This window comes from Myotis nattereri (genome assembly GCF_964212035.1).
Source record: "Myotis nattereri genome assembly, chromosome: X".
NCBI lineage: Eukaryota > Metazoa > Chordata > Mammalia > Chiroptera > Vespertilionidae > Myotis > Myotis nattereri.
In genome coordinates, this window is record NC_138078.1 from 146,433,827 (window position 1) to 146,451,418 (window position 17,592).

Below are 17,592 nucleotides of genomic sequence, written 5' to 3' on the forward strand. Positions count from 1 at the left end.
ACTTTTTGAGTGACTATTACTGCCTTGTTATTGGGTGCTGATAGACTCTGAGAGACTAACAAAGCAACAACAGTGTTGTTACACCCTGATATTCCTACCAGGGGATGGCTCAGAAATGAGAACACCAACAAAGTGGCTATTACTCAGAAGCATCCATTATTAAGCAGATGTGGTGTATTCAGGGGAAAAGTAAGCTAAGCATTAGGGAATCTCACAGTTGTATGAAAAAAAGTGACTGGTCACCTTCCAGATGAGACTGTCTCACATGTATGGACATACGTGGTCTGTGCCAGCAGCTTGGGCTTCTTGGGGGGTCTAGTACACTTAAGGATTCTGAGGATACCTAACGTTGTTTGCAGATGGGTCAGCTACGTTCAAGGCCAATTTGATGTACTGGACCACTGCTGCTGTGCGGTCTCAAAGAAAACTGGATACAAGTGCACATGGAAAAGGGAACTCTGTTCAACAGTGTATTTCCATGGTGTTTGCCTTGAAAACACTCAAAATGCACCCTATTACCTGTTCAGTGACTCATGGGCAAAAGCCAACAGACAGGCAGGGTGGTGCCTGGCAGTAGATTGACTAGGTGATCAAGTCTCAGGCTCTATAGAGATAAACATGGTAGCAAATTGCACAAGACCCACAACCCCTGTCGGTGACCCACATCCATATATCTATATAACCATATAGCTTCCCTATTTGGCCTATGCAGAAGACAGGTGGATCTTGGAGAATGATAGTGGATCATTGTAAGCTTAACCAGGCAGTGACTGAAATTCCAGTTCAATTCTTTTGGAGTGTAGCACACTTGTTCATGGGTCATATGTTATACCTCACCTTTAGGGGCCTGCTGATACTTGATTCTAGCTATAGGTCTAGAAGTGAAGAGGGGTAGTGAGGATAGGTCTTGAGGATAATCAGAGTCTTGCATGGGAACTGCCTTGGGTGAAGCCATTTTATAGTTTCTTTAGGCCAGTGGTCGGCAAACTGCAGCTCGCGAGCCACATGTGGCTCTTTGGCCCCTTGAGTGTGGCTCTTCCACAAAATACCACGTGCAGGCGCGCATGTACAGTGAGATTGAAACATCGTGGCCCAGGCGCAGAAGTCGGTATTTTGTGGAAGAGCCACACTCAAGGGACCAAAGAGCCGCATGTGGCTTGCAAGCTGCAGTTTGCCGACCACTGCCTTGGGCAATGCAGAATTAATATCCTGAAATTGGGGTGGAAGGACCAGGAACACTGGGAGTGGGAAAGCTGCTACCACTGAAGGTAAAGAGCCAACCTGCATTATAGATGGGGAAGCTGCTTTCACTGGCAAAGCAGACTCATCAGAATTTAGGGGCTTTCTGTCCCAATTTTATTAAGGTCTTCCCATATATTTCCCTCCTAATTTATAAGATCCCATTCTTTGTTAAAAAATACCTTTTTATTGATTTCAGAGAGGAAGGGAGAGGGTGAAAGAGATAGAAACATCAATGATGAAAGAGAATTATTGATCTGCTGCCTCCTACTCGCCCCCCACTGGGGATCCAGCCCGCAAGCCTGGCATGTACCCTTGACTGGAATCAAACCCTGGACCCTTCAGTCCGCAGGCCAACACTCTATACACTGAGCCAACCTGGCTAGGGCGATCCCATTCCTTCCTATTCAATGCCCCTACTTTAACAGTGGGAACCCCAAGAGGCTGGGAATTCTATTTGTGTTATAATTTAGCTAATCACTAGATGAGATTCTGTGGTTGATATTTAGCAATCTCAGCCCTGCAGCTGCAGGAGATAAGGGTCTCCTTCAGAGCAGACCTAGAAGCTTTCAGATAATTTACATGGTGTTTGAGCTGTGAATTCAAATCCATGAACCTACCCTTTTGCTTCACCACTTTATCCAGTGGCATTAGGAGCAACCAGCCTACCTCATTATATTAACTAATTTAAAAAAATTCAAAAGTATATGATACAGTCACCCAGCTCCTTGCTTCTCATAAGTGGTTGATTAGGAATATGTAATACATATATTTTGCATAACATATTGCCAGATCATGCCACGTTCTATCAGTGTACTCTTTACTACTAGAAATAGTAATTAGCATCTTCAAATCTAACAAGTATAGAGTGCTAACTCCAGAAACTCTAGACCAATTCAGAAAATTCATTTTTAATATTTATTCCTCTAGGACCACTCTACGCATAAAAAGCTGTATTAGTTAGGGCTCTCCAGAGAAACAGAACCAACAGGGTATTAATTAATTTATTCATTCATTTATTATGAAGTGATTATAGAGGCTAAGATATCCTACGATCTTCCATCTGTAAGCTGGAGTCCCAGGAAATATCTGAAGGCCTGAATACCAGGGGGAGTTGATGGCACAAGTCTCAGTCTGAGGGCAGAAGAAGTCTGATGTCCCAGCTCAACCAGTAAGGCAGAGAGAGGACAAATTCTCCCTTCTTCTGCTTTTTTTTTTTTTTGTCTATTCAGACCCTCAACAGAGTGGATGATGTGCACCCGCATTGGGGAAGGTAATATGTTTTACTTAGTCTACCAATTCAAATGTTAATCTCATTGAGAAATATCCTCACTGATACACCCAGAGACAATATTTAGCCAAATATCTGGGTTTCCTGTGAACCAGTCAAGTTGACACATAAAATTAACCAAGAACACTTATCAAATTTGCATACCAGAAGAGAACACCTGGATACAGCACATCCATCTGGATATAGTATCACACAGCGTATGATAATTTATCTACAATTCAGGACTGAACCCCAAAACCAAGGCTGAGTAATTCCAGAACATAAAGGCAAGAAGCCTGGCTAATGTCCCCAGACTGCCAGCTACACAGTTGAATGGCAAAGGGAGCTTTGGGGAGCACAGCCCGTCCTGAGAAATAAGTCTGACAAAAATTAAAGGGCCTTCTACATCAGTGAACTTTTTAGGGGTCCAGTGATATTGGGCATGTTGAAATATCCCTTCTAAGGTGAAGGATAAGATGTTGTATCTGGCCCATCCTCTAACCAAGAAAGAGGGCAAATTCAAAGATGCCCCTGGGCATCTTTGAATTTTGGAGGCAGAATATTCCTCATTTGAGTGTGTTACTCTGGCCCATTTCTGAATAACCCCCAAAGCTGCTGTTTTTCAGTGGGGCCCAGAACAAAAGAAGGTTCTGCAATATATTTTGCAATAAAAGGCTGCAGTGCAAGCTATTTTGCTACACTTGGGCCATATGATCTAGCAGGATCAAGGTGCCTAAATTGTTAGTAACAGGGAGGGATGGTATGTAGAGCCTTTGTCAGTCACTTTCAGATGAATCATTACATAGGCCCTTAGAACTGAGAAACAGTTATTGGCCTGCTACTGAGCCTTAGGAAAGTGTGAATGCTTAACCATGGGCCACCAAGTCACCATGCAAACTGAGCTAACCACCTCACCATAAAGTTGGGTGTGTAGGGCAATGCTTCATCATGAAATAAAAATGGTATATATATGATCCAGAATATGCAGGCATTGAGGGAACAAGTAAGTTATACGAAAAAATGGCCCAAGCCTTGGCCAGTGTGGCTCAGTTGATTGAGCTTCACCCCATGCACTGAGAGGTCACTGGTTTGATTCCTGATCAAGGCATGCCTGGTTTTCAGGCACTATCCTCAGTGGGGAGGGGGGGCATGTAGGAGGTGACAGATCAAAGGTTCTCTCTCATTGATGTCTCTCTCTCCCTCTCTCTTCTCTCTCTCAAATCAATAAAAACATGTTTTATAAAATTGGCCCAAATGCCCATGGCTCTTACTCCAGCTACACTGCCTTCTCTCTCCTAGACTGTACTTCTGGACTAATGGGGAGTTCCTTCAATCAGTTGACAGAGAAAGAAAAGACTCAGACCTGGTTTACTAATGCTTCTGCAGGATATACAGGTGCACCTGAAAGTGGACAACTATAACACTATAGCCCGTGAAGGATAGTGGTAAAGGGAAGTGCTCCCAGTGGGCAGAGCTTTGAGTAGTGCACCTGGTTGTTCACCTTTCTTAAAAGAAAAAATGGCTAGATAAGTGATTATCTATCAATTCAAGGGCCAATGATTTGGCTGAATCATAAAATGACTTTGAAGAAACATGATTGGAAAATTGGTAGGAAGTTTTGGGATGAGGTATGTGAATAGACCTCTCTGAATGGGCAAAATGTGAAGATATTTATGTCTTGTGTGAATTCTCATCAAAGAGTGACATCAGCAAAGGAAAATTTTAATAATCAAGTGGATAGGATGAACACTTCTGTAGATACCAGTCAGCCTTCCACCCATCCCTGTCACCCCATTATCATCCAATTGACTTATGAACAGATAGACATGGTGGCAGGAATGGAGATTATATATGGACTCCACCACATGGAGTTACATTTACTAAGGCTAACTGGGCTATGGCCACTGCTGACTGCTCAATCTGGCAGCAACAAAAACCGACAATGAGTTCCTGATATGACACCATTCCCCAGGGTAATCAGTCAGTTATTTCATGGCATGTTGATTCCATTGGACAACTTTCATCATGAAAGAGGGCAGTGTTTTATTCTTATTGATTTAGACACTTACTATGGATATAGATGTGCTTTCTCTGCATGAAGTGTTTTTTTCTAAAACCGCCATCCATGGACTTACAAAATGCCTTACCACCATCGTGATATTCCATATAGCACTGCTTTTGATAATTTTTACAGCAAAATAAGTGCAGCAATGGGCCCTTGCTCATGGAATTCACTGGTTTACCATCTTAAAGCAGTTGGCTTGATAGAACTGTGGAATGGCCCTTTGAAGACTCAGTTACAGTGCAAGCAAGGTGGCAATAACTTGCAGGGCTGGGCAAGATTCTCCAGGAGGTCATATATGCTCTGAGTCAGCATCCAGTATATGATGCTGTTTCTCCCATTGCCAAGATTCATGGATTCATACATCAATGGGTGGAAATGGCACCAGCACTGCTCACTATTACTCCCACTGACCTGCTAGCAGTTTTGCTTACTGTTCCCGCAACCTTATGCTCTGCTGGCCTAGAGGCCTTAGTTCCAAAGGGAGGATTGATTCCTCCTCCAGGAGACACAACAATAATTTCATTTAACTGGAAGTTAAGGCTGCAACTTGTCCATCTTGACTCCTTATTCATCTGAATGAATAGGCAAAGAAGGGAGTTACTGTGCTGGTTGGAGCAATTGATCCTGACTACCAAGGGGAAACTGGACTGCTATTTCACAAAGGAGAGAAGAAAAATCATGTCTGGAATACAGGAGATCCCTTAGGGTAGGAGTGGGGAACCTTTTTTCTGCCAGGGGCCATTTGGCTATTTATAACATCATTCCCGGGCCATACAAAATTACAGACTTAAAAATTAGCTTGCTATATTTGGTTAAACATTTAATTAACTCACCCCTAATGCCTTGGCTAGGGCCAAACCAAATGATTTCCCCGTCCTTATACAACTGCCCACAGGCTGGACGTTCCCCACCCCTGCCTTAGAGCATCTCTTAGTATTACTATGCCTTTGATTAAAGTCTATAGAAACTACAACAACCTAATTCAGGCAGGATTATTGATAGCTCAGAACCTTCAGGAATGAAGGTTTAGGTCACTCTAACAGGTAAAGAACTACAACCAGTTGAGGTGTTTATTGAAGGCAAAGGGAATATGAAATAGAGGAAGAAGGTATTTATGAATACCAGCTGTGACCATGTGATTAGTTACTGTTATGAATATGTTTATGTCTATATTTATATCATCTATCTATCTATCTATCTATCTATCTATCTATCTATCTATTCTTTTATTCCCTTTGCTAACCCCTTATCATGGAACATGAGATGCATTCATTTTATATCATAGTGTTTAAATATTGTTAACTTTATATCATAGTATTTAAGTTATGGGATATCAAGGACAAGAGAAAACATCATTTAAGGACTTTGCATCCTCTTCTGTGGAATGGGTTAGTGTGTTTCTGGCTGTACTAAGGATAGTTTTATCAGGTTAGGTGGAAGGATGATTCTATTATTGTTTTTATTTGGTGATTATGTTTGATTTAAGATGTGTATGGATGCCAAGTTGAGAAAGGGTAGACTTGTGATGGTTAATTTTATGTGTCAATTTGGAGGATGTTTTTGGGTGAGATGAACACTTCAATCAGTGAAATTTGTATAAGAAGATACCATCCATGATGTGATTGGGTTACATTCAATCAGTTGAAGTGTAAATAGAACAAAAAGACTGACTCTTTCCCCACCCCCTCCAACAAGAGAAAATTCTCCAGCAGATGATCTATGGACTTCACAATGTACCATCTGGTCTTCTGAGTCTCCAGGCTGCCAGCCTTCAGATTGGAACCGCACCATTAGCTTTCCTTCATCTTTAGGCTGCCAGCCCACATTGAAGATTTTGAATTTACTAGTCTGCATAACGTGTGAGCCAATTCTAAATCTACTTCTAAATATATAAACATCCTGTAGGTCTTTTTCTCTGGAGAAACCTGAATAGTGAATATGGCAACCCCTATGATCTAAGGGTGACTATTGAATATTAAATAGAGGACGAATAGGTATGCCTTACCTTAACTATCATAATTATTGCCTTGACTACATTCTCCATGGTCATAGCACCCATTGCCTTAAAACAGCCAATAGTGGGCATGGATTCTATGACCCAGTAAATAATAAATTAAAATTAAATATTTGGCAAGTACAAACTGGCTTGAAGAAATGGGACCACACGGATATCCTCCACACCTTTAATCTAGTTGATACAGCCAAATGTAAATTAAAACAGAGCCTTCAATGATTTATATCCATTATACAAGACCTGCATAGAGAAGGAGCGATTATTATTCTGACTGCTTCTTCATCTAACAGCCTAATTTGGTCTGTTTTTCAACCAGGAAGGAATGAATGGGACTTCACAATGGATTACCTCAGCCTTCATGCTATGGTCTGACTCATTAAGGTTCCCATAACTAGTATTATGGAAATTATTGACTCCATCCAATTAGCAATTAGAGATGTCTATCTTTGATACTGTCAAGAAACTGCTACCGACCCTCTTAGCACCTACATTAAAATAAGCCCAACATTTTTTAGGCCCTTTTGAGTTCTGGAGGCAACATATTCTTCACTTACAAATTTTACTTTAGCCATTTATGCTGTTACTTGCAAATAAACCAACCTTTAATGCCCCCCAAAAAGCTCTAGGACTTTTTTCAAATTGTAATTCTATTAGTGTCACCCCAGAAATTCCTTTACTGTAGAGGCTTAGCAATCTCCTTTCATTCCCCTTGGAGTCTCAGGACCATCCATGATCTCCATAAGTTGCCCATGACCTCTGATGCAAGAAACTGTCCTACTAGGCCCCATGCTATACAGGTATACCTCAGAGATCTTTTGGGTTTGATTCCAGACCACTGCAATAAAGTGAATAGTGCAATAAAGCAAGTTGTAATCTTTTTGCTGGTGAAAGGTCTTGCTTTCAATTTGTAAAATACACATCTGTGAAGTGCAATCAAGTGAAGCACAATAAAATAAGGTATGCCTGTAGGTCATTAGAGTGGCAATTGCTGGCTACATACTGGGGTCTTCTGGAAATAGAGGCTCTCTCAGGCCCTGGACTTGTGATCCTCCATATTTAGCTAATTGTGCCTTGGGCCTTGGAAGAAACACCCTGTAAACTCATCTCAGTCACCAAAACCTCTTTGCTATGGCATAGAGCAAAACCTGGGTCCTCTGAAATATCACATTTGCAGGTGGGGATGGCTTTCCCTGTCCTCAGTCCCTTGCCAGAAGCCATAGGGCTGGAATAGGTCACCTCGTAGCTACCTAGGGATCCTATTGGGATCAACTGAGTGGGTAGCAATGGGAGTTTGTATGCTTTATGAATACATTGCCATAATCATGATTATTGCTGCTTTTCATCCCTTAACCAGTATGTCTCAGATAAAGTAATGAACCCAAGGCGCAATTGTCCAAACTCCAGGCAGTCAGTCATCTTAGCACTCGATTTAACCCTGGCGCCCTCTGCAAATTTTAGATCCTAGGCCCTTGCCAATGGGCTGGTTATCTTGTTTGTCCAATGGCAGCAACATAAATTCCTTATCCAAGATTGTCCATTTTTGGGTAGATTCTGGGAAGCTCTTGCCTCACAAATAAGAAAATAAAAATCAATGTCACACATGCCTCTACATATACTCAAGCTACAATATAAGGCTTCATCAAGACAGTTCATATCCCTTTCAGAATTCCAGACATTGTGACTAAGGCAATCAACTTCTCAGAATATACAATACTGGGCAAGTCATTTGATGGAACTTTCACCTTTCTTACAGACTTCAGGCTACAGACCTCACAGTGTACCTTAATGGCTTATTAAACCTGTTCCAATTCAATTAAAGAAATATTGTACATTTTAGCCATCAAACACCAGGGATGAATTGTAATAAAGGGTCTGTCTCCAATTTTCTTTTTGATGTTTGACTACTGACAGCTCTTAAGCCTCACTGCTCACTCTTCCCCTTTGGCTCTACATCTGGGCAAGCTAATAAAAACCCTGGGTGCTCTCTCCTTTGGTGCCAAAGGGAGTTTTCAAACCATGCAAGCCCCTGACTGTGCATTGGAACCCTCACTTTAGCCCCACCCTTTAACCAAAATAAAAATCCAAGCCAGTTTCCTTTTCTTGCTCTCTCAGGAATTTTTAAACCAGCTTTGGAAACCTGTCCTGCTCTCCCCATAAAGCCTTGTTATGTGAGTAAATCTTTGAATATCCTCTTGGTGTGTAAGTGGCATCAGTCTCAACATCTGAACCAAATTTTGGATGGGGCCCATTGTGTATCTTCAGAGTGGCCACAACCTGTGGCCTGTGTTTATAGAAAGAATTCCTAGCTGAGTGTGTAAAAGGAAAGTGGAGTAGTAGGGAAATGGCCCCTCTATGATGGCCTGGCACCCTTGCAGGTATCCATATAGGCTGGAACTGCAGTTAAGCTGTTTTGGTTTAAATGTCTTGTGACCTCCCAGAATGTGAGAAGATGGAAGCCTGTAAGGAGCTTCTATACAGCCATCTCCCATACACTTCCTCATCACCCCTGGGAGGTTGTCATGAGACATTTTCTCATACCCTACCAGTTTCTGATGGGGCTTTCTGTTCTGAGCCTCCCCCCGCCACAATAGAGCTGTAGCATATAAAAGCACTCAACTACATTCAAGATTTGGCTCCTCAGTAATGGAGTATCCCAAACTTGTGTTTCAGTTATAAAGACCCTTTTGTTTCTGTTTTGTCTTTTATGGTATGTGGGACAAGAACCTGGGGAGCTGGCACCTTTGGCTCATTCTTCATTGTACTGTGTATATAAGTAATAAACTGTCTAACTCTAGACATTGCATCTTTACCAGTCAAATCACTCAGGTCTTGGCCTTGTCTTATCTTCTCTGTGTGAATTTGTTACCATATAATCCTGATTGCTATCTATGTTTTTTACCCATAAAATAAAATATTTAGCATATTTGTATTTATTCAACAGTTCTTAAACTGGATAGGTACTGAGAGCTTACCATATCTTTAAATCATTTGTATTTGAAAAGCCTTCAGTGAATTATCAAATGCAGCTGTGGGGCCAGTTTAGTACCCGAGGAAATATCTTACAGTACTTCATGAAGTTAAGAAATTAGGCATAATTGGCACTGGAAGTTTTGAAAAAAAATGGAAACACAATTTATTGACAAAATATTCTTCCCAATAAAAAGAAAATTGAGTACAGACCATGGTCTTATGACGTCTCATTTTTTCACATTTTTTGAGTACACAAACACCTGGTAAAATAATGGAGATGTATTTTTGACAAGTAAAAGGTATGACAATCTTTTATATAATAATGCACGTTATGAGTACCTATGGGTCACCATGTTCTGGGCTCTGTGTTAGTCTGGGTCTCTAAGCCACAGGACCTCAGAGTTTAGAAGGTAGAGACATTCAGGCTAGTAAGTATCCTATATAATAAAGAGCTAATATGCAAATGGTTGTCACACCTCACATCATCATGCTGTAATGGCTCAGACACTCAACACTGGGAAGAGAGGAATGGGGACCAGCCAGGCTGCAGCCCGTGAGAGGGACAAACTTCATGCCCTGTGGTCTTGGGTGCCAGTGGCTGCGCCTGCGGCCCAGCCAGGGAAAGGGTCAAGTCGCATGCCCCATGGTCCTGGGCACCAGCAGCTGGGTCTGTGGCCCTGGAGAGGGACAAGCCGCCCATCCGCGGTCCTGGGTGTGTGCAGCTGCGGCCTGGGTGAAGCTGCCTGCCCACAGTCCCCTGTGGCTGCGGCTGGCCCAAGGTGAAGCTGGCCCAGATCCTGGGTGCCTGCAGCTAGTCAGAGGGAGGGAAGCCTGGGTCCCGGGTGCCTGCGACCAGCCAGAGGAGGGAATCCTGGGTCCCGGGTGCAGGGTGAGGCAGAGGCAGTTAGGGGTGATCAGGCCAGCAGGGGAGCAGTTAGGGGTGATCAGGCAGGCAGGCAGAGGTGGTTAGGGGCGATCAGGCAGGCAGAGGTGGTTGGGGTGATCAAGCAGACAGGCAGAGGGTTTAAGGGTGATCAGGCAGGCAGGCAGAGGGTTTAAGGGCGATCAGGCAGGTAGGCAGGTGAGCAGGTAGGAGCCAGCAGTCCTGGATTGCAAAAGGCAGTCGGATATCCCCCGAGGGGTCCGATTGGAGAGAGTGCAGGCCAGGCTGAGGGACACCCTACCTCCGTGCAAAAAATCTCGTGCACTGGGCCTCTAGTAATTTTTGTAAGAACTGTGAAATAAAGCAGTGGGACACTTGGCAACACAGGAGTATATCTTACCCTAGGAGATCAAGAAGTGCTTCTCAGAAGCGAAGTTGTTTACAAAGGTAGGGGCTATGATTATCCCCATTTTACAGAGGACATAATTGAAGATTGGAGAAGTAAAAGTAACTTAGCAGAGGCCACACAGCTAGTAGATGGTCAAGCCAATTTTGAGCACGGCCTGTTGGAGTCCAAATCACTATTTGTTTTAACTTACAGCCACCACCTACAGTTCTGTTCACCTGGCTTTGTTTGCCTCCAAGTTAAAAAAAAATCTGCTAAACTTACTGTAAACTCAAGCTAAAAAAACAACTTCTAGGGAAAGATTAGTGAAAACTTTTCTGGAATTTTTCTGTTCCTCCTAACAAGGGAACCTTGGAAGTGAAAGTTCTGTCAAGCTGAAGTAGAATGGGCATCTTCATCTTCCCTGGAAGGGGCTTCCGATGTTATTCTCACTTTGTACCTGCTTCTTCTTGATCCATGTAAAATGTTAGGACAGTCCCCATGTCTGTTGATTTCAGCAAAGTTTCACTGACTCTGTTCTAGAAGGTTTTGGCCTTTACAGAATTCTAAGCACAGTTCAAAACTGAAGGAATAGCTGTAGTATGAAACAGAAAATGGTTCAGTGCAGTCAGAAATGTTGACTACTTACTTTCCTGTTTCATATATACCTACCTTCATATATAAAGTTAATAAATGTGCAACTAACAAGTCTGCAGCCACTATTTCCCTAAAAGAACTATTCAAAAAGGGCATTTGTGGGTTTGTATAAAATTCCATAACTTGCTCCCTGGAGACTCCACCCCTCTGATTTTTCACATTTATATGAACTGGACTGTGTTGTCAAAAACCCTGCTTAACAGAACATGAGAATCTATTCCTATTCTCTAATAGGTATAAATAAGAATTTAACTCTTCCTATTTTAATGAGCCAAGTTAGAGAAAAAAAAAACACTGGTCTGTAGCAAGGGAAATACTAGCCACTCCAGGGTATGTTGCCCATCTCTTTTTCACCATTTGACCTCTTGGGCCAGAAGTGGCACTCCAGAGCCAAAATTTTCTAAACAATCTAAATTTTTTTCCTCTTTTTCTTTTCCCCCTGTGTCTTATATGTTAGCTTTAATAAGAATACTGATAACTTTTTACATTCACTTTTTTATTATGGAAACTGTCAAACATACAAAAGTAGAGAGAAACATATAATGAACTATCATTTAACCATCACTCAGCTTCAACAATTATCAAGTCAAGGTCAATCTTGTTTCATCAATGCCTTCAATTCATTTAACATCCAGACTTATTATTTTGCAGCAATTTCCAGACAACATACCAACTGTAAATGTTTGAGAATGTATCTCTAAAAGATAAAAACTCATTTGTTTTCAACATAACCACAAGACCATTTATCCCAACTGATATCAAATATCAAATCAATTTTCAAATTATTCAGATTGTCTTATAAATGTATTTTACAGTTTGGTCAAATCAGGGTCCAAAAATATCCATATATTACAACTGGTTCATATGTCTCTTAAGTCTCTTTTAATCTATAGGTTCATCCTCCCATTTCTTTCTTTCATCCAGGCCATTCATTTACTGAAGAAACTGGGTCATCTGTCCTATAGAATTTCCTACAGTTTGGATTCTGCTGCTATCATCTCTCCAGTGTATGTTTCTCTGTTCCCTGTATTTTCTACAGATTAGGATGTGTATCTAGAGGCATAGTTACATTTAAGTCCAAAATTTTGGCAAATGTATTTCATAGGTGGTATAATGTACTACCATCAAGAGGCACATAATGCCTCAGATGACATAGATATGAGTAAGAATTTTTTTGCTTTCTGGTATCTCACAGATGCCTTGAAACACTTGACACCTGATGTACAAAAGTCACATGTATGTTAGATTGTATTTATTGTACTAACACCCAATTAGTAGGTGAATGCTTTACCACTCAGTGCCATTACAAAATTTTAGACAAATCTTCAGTGATATCTACCATATTTCAAGTGATGTCTTATATGCTAGATATATAAAAAGACTAAGGAAACAAGGTCCTTGCACTCAATATCATATAAGTCTGTGGAAAATACAGACACATAATCATAAAAGCACATAAAAGGCCATAAGTGCCAAATTAGAAGTCTGTACAGATACAGTGGTAATGCAACAACCTGGAGAATTGTCATTGTAATAAACAGGGAAGAACTGTCCAAAAGCATAGAATGAGCTGTGTTCTTGATGAAAGAGCTCACCTGTGCTTCACAATTCCACTCGCCACTGGGTTGATATTCTTGATTCTTTCAAAGTAAATCTGGAAAAAAGCTCATTAATAGTTTTATTGGTTCATCAATTCCTCTAGTCAGCAAATGTTTATTGGTGATCTACTATGGTTCAGTAACCACTTTTTATTGAAAAAGCCATCAGTGAATTATCCAATGCATCTCTGCTGTGAGGCCAGATGAGAGCCTGAGGGAATAACAGATTGTCTCAGCTAACATGAAGCTAAGAAATCAAGAATATACTAGTAGTAGACATTTCTAATCTCTGGATCAATGACAAGGGTCTCCAAATTTTAGCCACTGTTCTAGCTGCTGAGGATATGGGCAGGAATCAGGCTGGGTCCTAGTCCTCAGAGTTTACAGTCTAACAGGCCAACAGTCATTCAGAAAGATGGATTACAATACTAGAAAGATGCTGAAAATACTGTTTTGCTTGGTGCTTCCACAAAAGGAACCCTAAAAAAGAAAACTCTGGCCAGCTGTTAGTCCCATGGTCTCTACAAACACACTTTCACCTCCCTTTTCCCAGTCAACAACTATTTTTTTTTATTTTTAAATATTTATTTTATTGATTTTTTACAGAGAGGAAGGGAGAGAGATAGTTAGAAACATCGATGAGAGAGAAACATCAATCAGCTGTCTCCTGCACATCCCCCACTGGGGATGTGCCCGCAACCAAGGTACATGCCCTTGACCGGAATCGAACCTGGGACCCTTCAGTCCGCAGGCCGACGCTCTATCCACTGAGCCAAACCGGTTTTGGCATAGTCAACAACTATTGATGGAGGAATTGCTTTTTCTTACAATTGGACTCAATGGAATGGGAAGTGAGAGGTGCAGCTCTAGCTTCAGAGCCCTTTAAAGTTTCTGTCCCAGAAGGTGCCTCTAAGGTTGCTGGTGCTTTATAAGTTGCTTGTTCCTGCTCTTACACCCCCCTAATATTTATTTGATATTTCTAAATGTAAAACTGTTAAAATCTTTACAATTATCTCAAATGAAAATGTACTCCAACATGTCTTCTTGAAACTTATTTTAAAGATAAGAATAGGCACTTGTACAGTTGGGAAAAAATAGCCTTTAAAAAAACATGCTGAAAACAAATTTCTACCTCATGTCTGAAAGTATTAATTATCTTTGATCAATGTACAATTTTCTGAGAGGGGTGTAAGCTGAAAGATTCATCTGCACATTTTCAGTGCAATCACCACATAAGTAATGCATGAGTGCTATGTAATGCTTCTGTATGCAGAAAATCCCAACCGTGTACTAAACTCATGGAGAATGGCGGTTATAGACACCATTCCATTTGCTACCATGTCAACTGTTTTCGTCTGAAGTTTTGGATTTCTCTTTCAAAATGAAAGGCTTTTTGCTTTTATTTTTCATTTAACCTTTTTAGACTGAACTCCAGAAGCACATATACCAAGAACTGCCCATGTGATTTTGAAAACTGAACTTATAGTGTGATGACTGTAAAGCATTCTGTTGTAATTTAGAAAAGAAAACCTTGGAAGTTTTACACATTGCACAAATTGAAGATATTTTGGCAATCCAAATATTTCTGAATAAAATAAAGCAAATACAGGCTAACAACTCTTAAGTGTTGATAAACATCAACACTGTATTTTTCAATTTGTCAAATACGTAGCATAAGAGTCAACACATGCGATTTTGCATTATCTCTAAGAATACCATAGATAAATTAACCCCCCCAAGTGTTTGTGGCAGCATTTTAGATGCAGGCAGTTTTCAACCCTAGGACTGAATGACTTCAAAGCCCCAATGTAGTTTCTACCACATCCGACTCTCCCTCATGAAACCACCATGTTTTACTTCACTTTTCCACCTCTCAGAGTACTGTTTGCCCACACACATTTACGATCTGATCTGCTAACTTCAGTATTAGCAGGTTATCAGGAGACACGCCTCGGAGAATAAAGGTGGTCCAGAAGAGACCCAGGTATCTCAGCTGGGAGCCCTGATGACAAGCAAGCATCCCCGCGAATGTCAGAGTTTTTAATTCAGCACCCCAAAGAGATTGCCGTGTGACACAACACGTTAGTTCTAAACCTGGAAGAGATTGCTCAGGTGTCCCTCCACTCTAAAGTCTGTAACAGCTGAACACCAAGAAAGGTGCCTCCCTCAGCGGGTGTCATCACCAGCTCCCGTTCCTGTGGTTACCCGTAGTGGGAAGTTTACCTGGACCGTGGCTAAATTCTAGCATGTGCAATAACTTTCTTTCCAAAGCTAGTTTATGTCGAGAAAACCATGGTTGTTCTGAGGGGTCTGAGGCGGGGCAGCGGGGGCTGGAAGCTGACCAGCTACACGTCCTCCAGGAGTAGTTTCCCCGATAAGATTCATGGACGCGCTGGGCGAACAACACCTTCCTGAGAAACACCGACGCGCTAAAGCCTATTTTGTTAAAGGGCATTTGGGCCACACGGGGAGTGGCCATTTCAAGTCAGCGGTCAAAACTTTGCAGTTGTGAGCAATGTTTTGCAAATCAAGTTCTGTCCAGATGAATAAAGACATTTCTGAAAAGGGCAAGGAGATCACTTTATTCCCGAAGATAACGTTATTGTCGAGCACGGCAAGAGCACAACAAGTCACATTTCTTAAATATCTTTTAATGCAAAACGGCTCATTTAAACCACTCCCACCACAGCAGGTCTTGCTGACAAGGGCTAATACTGCGAATGAGAAAACAACTTAAGAACGAACATGAACGAAAGAGGCCAGGCGACCAAGGCGATCAGACTGCAAACGCGTTTGCTACAAAACCACACGACTGGTGCCCAAAGTGCACACGCGCGCGCTCGCACGCACGCACCACACACACACACACACACGCGCGCCACCCCAGGGCCGGGCGGGCAGGTAAGGCACCTTTCAGAAGAGCCCCTGTGCACTAGCCCGTGCGAACGAGGTTAACCGGCAAGAAGCGGTGCTCAACGCTTCCGAGAAACGGGCGACTTGTCCACCAACAGTGCCCGGCAAGTGAGACAGTTTGCAAGCGAGGGTGAGCGTCTGCCACGGAAACAAAAGGCGCCCCCTCCCCCGGGGAGCCCGCACGGGCGCTGGGGGTGCGCGGGCGCTGGGCGCTGCAGGCGGGCGGGCGGCAAGCAGGGGGTCTGCGCGGGAGCGGTACATACTAGCGGTCGCTCCCGGGCACGGAGTTTCCGTTGGTGGGGGGACCGCCCAGCTTTAGTTTCTGCAGGTACTCGGCATGCACGGGCTTGTGGCACTGGAGGACCTTGATGGCATCTTCGATTTTGAACCACTCTCGCTTCCTGCCAATGCTCACCGAGTCCTCCCAGTCCTCCAGCACCTCGGTGACGGTCAGGACGTACACGTAGGTCCGGTGCTTGGGGTCCTGGTTCTGCTCGAAGACGCCCAGGAGCCGGCCCAGCGTCCCCTTGACGCCCGCCTCCTCATACACCTCTCGCACGGCCGCGCCGCTCGGCTCCTCCTCGGGCTCCATGCCCCCGCCCGGCACGATCCAGCGGTCCGGGTAGCGGCTGCTGCTCACCAGCAGCACCTCGTCCTCGCGCTCGCTGCGGAAGCACAGGCACGCCGCCCGCTTCTTGAAGCCCTCGGGGTCGTACGTGCGCGTCTGGTTCGGCTTGCACTTCATCCTCCAGGTTGCCTGCTCCGCGCTCGTCGCCGCGCCGCTCGCTCGCTCGCTCGCTGGGGTCGCGCCGCCGCCGCCGCCGCCGGCTCAGCCGCTGCGCAGAGAAAGGGCCGCTGCGCGGGCGGGAGGGGAGCGCTGCAGCCCCGAGCCCGGAGCCTCAGACCCGAGGAGGCGGGGGCGGGGCGCGGGGGCGGGGGCGGCCGCGCGGACGTCAGTCGGCCCGCCCTCCGCGCCGGGGTCCGAGCGCACACGCCGGCGCCGCCGCTCCGCACGCAGCCCACCCGCGGCTCCCGCGCGCGTCGCCCCCTCCGCAGCCGCCCCTGCGGGCCAGACGGAGTGAGGCGGCCTCGCGTGCGCGTGCGCGTGCGCGTGCGCGTCCGCGTCCCTTCCCACGTGCGCGTTCCCGCCGGAGGGCGAGGGGCGGGAGCGGGGGTCTCGCGACTCCCGCAGCGGCGCCTGGGGCCCAGTGCGCAGGCGCCCGCCCCTCTCCGGCTGGGACGCTGCTTGGCGCGGGGTTGGAGGCACCGCAGTGGGACTTGCGCTGGCGCCGGCTGTGCCGCTCCGCACCGCCCGCCAGCCACAAGAAACACATGGGCATCGCCCCGCACGCAGTCGAGTCAAGTGCATCTTCATCATCGCCCAGAAGGAACGGTACTGCTTCCTTCTACCGAGGCCGGGCTTTGCCAAAATGATCCTGGCCTCGCACCAGTCTTGCCTAATCTCTGCTGAGTCATGTCATGCAGTTTTGTTTCTTTCCCAGGTTCTCCACCCTGCCAGGCACCTTGGCACAGCCCATGCCTGGACGCTTTTCTGCAACCCCTGTTGACACCTCCCCTCCCCTGTTCCTCGGTGTCTT

At 44.3% G+C, this 17,592-nt stretch overlaps 1 protein-coding gene across 1 annotated transcript; it reads right to left on the reverse strand.

The window, feature by feature from the left end:
* Positions 1–9,706: 9,706 nt before the first annotated feature.
* Positions 9,707–17,056, reverse strand: NUDT10 (nudix hydrolase 10). Its single transcript, XM_081081983.1, has one exon. It carries the CDS (start codon positions 16,737–16,739, stop codon positions 16,257–16,259), a length of 483 nt encoding a protein of 160 aa, XP_080938109.1. The 5' UTR covers positions 16,740–17,056; the 3' UTR covers positions 9,707–16,256.
* Between the last annotated feature and the right edge of the window lie 536 nt (positions 17,057–17,592).